Below are 6,284 nucleotides of genomic sequence, written 5' to 3' on the forward strand. Positions count from 1 at the left end.
TATTTCTGAACCAAACTTAAGAATCGCCCTTAAACTTTATTCGTCACGACGCCGGGGGCTCCTCTTGCTCTCCTGTCCTCCAGGATTCATCGCAGCCTGTCTGTCTGTCTTCAGGCACAAACTCACCCTTCCTGCAGCCGTGACCCCGTCGTCCCCCCGTTCTCCTCCTCCCCCGCCCCCAACAATGTTTTCTCTTCCTCCCACGCTCTCCCACTGCCTCAGAAAATGCAAATAAACTGTAGAAGAGGGAGAGGGAAGTGGTGGTGGGGCTGACGGGGGGGAGAAGAAGCTATTGTGAGATAGAGAGGATGGATCCCACTGTACTATAAATAACCCAGTCAAACTCTGTGTTGCTAAGGCTTGCTCAGCAGCCATTCTTTCATCATTTCTCATCCCTCACTCAGGGCCTCCCACTGTTTGACTCCCTCCATCCTTCTCCTCCTTTCATGCGTTTCCTCCCTCACTCCCCGTCTCTCTCTGTCAGAGGCATGAATAAGAGCGAGGGGGGGAGGCGTTCTTCTCGTGTCGACTGTGTTATTAGCTCCATTCACAATATTTCTTGACTCCAAATACAGCTGGAGTATTGAGTCATCTCACTGCTGAGGATGGATGACGAGCAAAAAAAAAAAAGAAAAAAGCAGCTTTTCTATGTGGGGAAGAGCATGGAGACTCTTCTGCTTGGGCTTTTTAACTCCATTATCAACATTATCAGTTTAATATTTACTTCAAAGACTAAACAAAATAGAGGTTAAAAAGTCTGTGCTCATTCAACTTTTCCAATCCTCAATGAGATTTTTATTTCGTTTTTTTTTTTTTTTTACTGGGAGAACTGTAACAGCACCATCTGCTGTTAAATATAGAGCACTGATTCGATCATGAGAGTCCTCCACTTACTTACTGATATTTCCTTTCTCCTTCCAGCAAAGTGAAACAAAGGAGGAAGAGGAGAGAGGAGGCGCTGAGGAGCTGTCAGAGGAAGAAGTCCGGGCCAAGATAGAGTCGTACAACGCTCAGGTGTCTGAAAATGGCATGAATCTGGTGAGTTCTGGAAACCATCAAATCCAATTATAGATGAATGCTCTGATCAGAAAAAAGCAAGATATATATATATATATATATATAATTTTTTTTTTACATTTGTTGTGAAGGAATGCAAATGGATAAGTTAGAAAAACATAAAAGAGCATATTGCTTTAGTATGTGCTAGAAAGTAGCATTGTGATACTGTCGACTAATAAGGTTGATTAGAATTGTTACTTTGTGCTGTTTAGCATCACATTTGCACTACTTGATGTAAATACCGGAGGAAAGCAGTTTATTTTTTGTGAGGGAAATTAATAATACTATTATAAATTGGTAGTATTTTTGGCATTCTGACACAAGTCAAGTGAAAATCAAATAAAAATCTACACAATTTTAAAACTTTGTTAAAGCACCTTTAGATTCGGTATCAGCCCTTCTGGAGTCAACTTGGTAATATTTGCCAAGTCTACCTTGCAGACATTCCCCAAATTTGTCAGATTAGGAGGACGACTCCTGTTGTCAGCTCTCTTCTAGGGACTCCACAGACTTTTCTTTTGTCAGATTAGTTCTGAACTTTGACTAGCCCATTCCAAAACTTTTCTTTTCTTCCCATCAAGTCTTTCATGTGTTGGAATGAGTGCTGCTGGTGCTACGTAGCAGAAGTCTGAACAGTCTGAAAAGATTTGGATTTATTGGATCTTAGCACAATTTCTATGAAGGTTTTGGGAGACTGTACTGTATTTTAGTTCTGAAAACTCTCTCCTCTTTGTTGTCGTCTTTCCATTATGTGCTTCAGGCTGCAGACGGCTCTTTCACCGGCTTCATCAAGGTCCACCTGCGGCTCAGTCGGCCGGTCACGGTGGAGGGCGACCGGGGCCGCGCCTCATCAGAAGACCAGGATGGAGAGCAGGGGGAGCGTACAGAAAAGCGGACATCCTTCTACTTGCCATGCGACTGTGTGAAGCAGATCCACATCGGCTCTCTGACCACCACCAGCGAGGTGATACAGGGCCTGCTGAAGAAGTTCATGGTGCTGGACGATCCTCGCAAGTTCGCATTGTACAGGCAGACGCACAGAGACGGACAGGGTGAGGAAAAGACCTCCCACGTGTTATTTAATGCACAACATGCCCAACAAATCCCTGATATATATATATATATATTTTTTTTTTTTTTTCGTTATTGTCCCGGTACAGACTTGTTCCAGAAGCTCCCTCTGTCTGAACATCCTCTTGTCCTGAGGTTGAAAGCAGGACCAGATCCTGAGCAGCTCACCTTTGTCCTAAAGGAAAACGAGACCGGAGAGGTTGAGGTGAGGGAGCCTTTAAACATGTCCAGTCATACAAACATAATGATTTCCAAGAGTAGAGCTTTTCTCTTTTTCACATTTTTGTTACATTACAACTGCAATAGTTGCAGTATTTTATTAGGATTTTGTGTGACAGACCTTCGCAAAGTAGTGCAATAGTTTAGAAAATTCTGGAATTCATGGTCTGCTCTATAATTTAATAAGATCCTAATTAAGCACATTGAGATTGAGATTCGTATACAACGTGTGGACTATGAACACATTTACAAAGCTGTGTACATGTGCATTATTTTTTCATGTATAGTTACATGACAAGTAAACGGGAAAGGGTTACAAGGCAGAGTTTTATAAATTCAAAGTAAAAAAAAACAAACTGTGCATTAAAAAGAGGCTGTAAGAGTGAACTCATGTCCTTCTTTGATCTCACTCTTCGTCCCACAGTGGCATGCGTTCTCTGTCCCCGAGCTTCAAAACTTCTTGGTCATCCTGGAGAAAGAGGAGGCGGAGCGCGTGCGAGCCGTGCAGCAAAAGTACACCATTTACCGACAGAAGCTGCAGCAGGCCCTTCAACAGCACAGCCCTTGACCCCTGACCCTGTCCCCCCTCATGTCTCCGACCCCGGGGATGCGTGGACCTTTAGGACACCGTGTGATCTGAGTCCAGAGAAGCGGAGCCTGAGCTGAACTTACCTTCGGACTCCTCGTCGGCAAACATTCAGACACGGACAAGAGACACGCTGATGCATATACTTTCTCAGGTCGTACGCAGGCTCCCTTACACAATCCTATCAAACCCATAACTGGATCCGGACAGCAGTTGTTTACCCCTGCCAAGGAAGATCTGGAACTGCAACCTTCTTCTTGAGATCTCGTTTATGACTGATGTGAATCAGCGGTGGTTTTTAAACTTTTCCCTTCTCTTCTGCTACTACAACAACTACTGCTGCTGCTGCTACTGCAAGTGTTACTTATGCATGAGTCTCTCAGCTCATCTGCCCTGCACATAGGATTAGGATTAAAACAGAAGGCATGATTACTTTTAGCTACATCGAGCTGGAGCTGAAGGACAATCATACGGTGTGTTTGGTTTGTTTTTTACTGTCCACCCCAGCAGCATGATGCTGCCGCCACCGTGTTCTTAGTTTGTGTTTATATATATTAACCCATACATGAAATGATCTGAAAGTAGGAAAGATGCTTGTCGTTTTTCTCCTCTAATTCACTCAGTCCCACCATGTCCACGGATGCCAGATGTGGTTAGTTTTTTTTTTTTTACTGCCTAAATGCACAAATAAGAACCCTGGAGAGATGATGAGTCAGCTTTTATGCCTTTTAGTTGCAAGCAAACTCTTGCTGTTTTGGGAGTTGTTTATGAATGAGAGAGGACGTTTACACCAACGCTTACCGACTGACTTTTTCAAAGAGGATTTCAATTGAATTGGAGGTAAAGAAAAACAAATAAACCAATAAAAGAATTGGAAAAAAAAATCAGCTTCTTGTTTTGCACGTCTTGATCCAGGCCACAACTCTGAGGCTGGGCATGCATTTTAGCTCATTTCCTTACCCCTAAAAAGGAACAAAAAAATATGTAAAACTCATAATAATGGCTATGATATGTTTGCAATGCATATGAATTGTGTAGACACTGGAAAAAAGAGTGAAAAGATTTAACGTTGTTGCTAATATGATATTTTTTTTGTTTTACATAATTTTTCCACTAGTGTGTGTGCGCATGGTCATCCTGCGTAGTAGAGACGATCCATTAGACATTCTTACGTTCGTTCTAATCCTCAGATAAGTCAGGCCTGCTGTCCATGAGCACATACCTCCCTGTAAAACCCACACCTACCTGTGTGTTTCCACCCGAGCTGTTCCTGCTGGCAGTGCCTTTTGTCCTATGCGTTTTCTGCGTTAACGTGGGTTTCAGCACACGTTCAGGTGCCTGATTGAGTTATAAGTGTGGATCCTTCTGCTTGCGTGCGATTTTCTGGAATGACGTTGGTTTTTATTTTTATTTTTATTTTTTTTTTCCCTTTAATCCCCATTTTCAGAATGCTCCCTATTTTCCCTCAGCGAATCCCGTGTGTGTGGGTGTGTGTGTGTGTGTGTGTGGGTGTGTGTGCGTGTGTGCGCGTGTGTGTGCGTTTTATTTATTTCATGGTTCACAACCATCCATGTGAAATTATGTAAAGGGTGTTGCTTTATTTTTGCAATTTATTTAGTTTTACTTGTACAACTGTGTATAAATATGACTAGGCCTGTACAGAAATTTAAATGAAATAAAAGGGTAACCTCTTTATTGAAATGCTGTTATGTGTTTGTTTAAACAGTTGTTTTGCTTCACATTCGTATGAAGTTGCATACAAAAATCCCTGATTAAGTGTTAGTATGTTTATTTTGGCCGGTGACACAGCTAAGCACCACCTACTGGACCCCTGGTATGAACACAATGTGTAGTTTAGTCATGAACCTCAGAAAGTGCTGATCTGCCTGTGTCACGATTTCCTTCTGAAAAGTCCACTTGCGCTACTTTCAAAGCACCAGCAGGTGGCCAGACCTCATCTAGACCACAAGCGCCATCTGTACATGCTGCATGGAAGCTACAGCTGTTCGTCCTACTTTGTGTTTTCTTTTTTTATCTGCTTACAGAGAGCCCTATAGCAGCGGTTCTTTTTACAAGTGCCACCTTACAACGCACTAAGCTTTCCAAATTACTGCTATCATGTCAAAAGCTGATGTGGCTCTCCGCCCAGGGTGGCGTGGCTTTTGTAGAAAGAGCTGACGGGGGATGGCTGCAGCGTCTCAGCGTTGTGCGTGCTGTAAGAACTGTACTTAAGGACCGACTTAAGATCATGAAACTTTTATTCTGTGAAAAAAAGAGACTTTTATGAGCATGAAACGCACAACAGACAAGCAACTCATTCATAAAATTATGTTTGTAAAGACAAATCAATATATTTTAAAACTTATGTTATAAAACGCAATACTTGACTGTTTTGCAGACTGGTGTGACAGATTATGGCCTTGATCAAAGCATCATAACTTTGAATGACTTCTTGCTGGAAGGTTGGATTTGTTTAAATCAAGTGAGCACTTTTTCTGACAGAAGATTATGAAAAATTCCCTTGAATCTTTCATTTAAATTTTTTACACAAAACATTCCCCTGTTCAATATACACACGAATGGTAAATGTCCCACGATATATTACTTCAAAAACTACATAGGTATGAAGTGGAGACTGGGTGTAATAACCAGCACCTGGACATTTCCCATTTCTTGTGTTCATGATAAAAAGAAACATTATTTAATTGCACTGCATGTTTTTATGCAGAAGTGATTTATAAATTCCAAGTCAGAAAAATCAATAGAAATAAAATTCAAAGATTGAAATATGAAAGTTATCAACCAATCCTCACTGTAAAATCCAATATGTGTTTAACATCAGCGATAACAATCGTGATTAATAGTTTAATATCGAACCTGAGTTAAATAATTAAATCTGAATTAGCTAAAATGCTACATCAGAAGTCCCTGTTCCTAGTGTTTGAACAGCTCATATTTTTTTATTATGTGGGTTTTTTTGTGCTACATTAACGTTGGCTTACCTTGTATTTAATTTTCAATATAGGCTCAAACAAAATTTCCTCTAAGTATTACCGACGGCGGCCTGAACCGCAGCCTGGGTGCTCGTATCATAGCAACAGTTTGGTTCCACAATGAGTTCCCCTTTTTTTAGGGTTGGGTTAGTTGAACTCTGTTTTCACTGTCCTTTTAGAATATGGTGTTAAAGCAATAAACTAACAGGTGTCAATGTCTGTCACGGGATTTATGACCAAATACAGCTAGAAACCCCCACAAGGACCTATAGGTAGCTTTTGCACCTGGCCCTATGTTTTGCTGTAGCTGTAAATTCAGCAGCTGGGGTTAAATAGGGTGCCTGGCCCACACTCTC

The 6,284-nt window shown here is 41.5% G+C and overlaps 1 protein-coding gene across 1 annotated transcript in view; it reads left to right on the plus strand.

The window, feature by feature from the left end:
- rassf5 (Ras association domain family member 5) overlaps positions 1-4,636 on the plus strand; it is a 33,459-nt gene extending 28,823 nt beyond the window's left edge. Inside the window, exons 3-6 of the mRNA XM_008409249.2 lie at positions 922-1,038; positions 1,820-2,111; positions 2,220-2,335; positions 2,774-4,636. Coding sequence (XP_008407471.1) covers positions 922-1,038; positions 1,820-2,111; positions 2,220-2,335; positions 2,774-2,917 — 669 coding nt within the window. The 3' untranslated portion in view covers positions 2,918-4,636. The remainder of the gene's footprint in view (positions 1-921; positions 1,039-1,819; positions 2,112-2,219; positions 2,336-2,773) is intronic.
- The last annotated feature ends 1,648 nt before the right edge of the window (positions 4,637-6,284 follow it).

Source organism: Poecilia reticulata, linkage group LG5, assembly GCF_000633615.1.
Source record: "Poecilia reticulata strain Guanapo linkage group LG5, Guppy_female_1.0+MT, whole genome shotgun sequence".
NCBI lineage: Eukaryota > Metazoa > Chordata > Actinopteri > Cyprinodontiformes > Poeciliidae > Poecilia > Poecilia reticulata.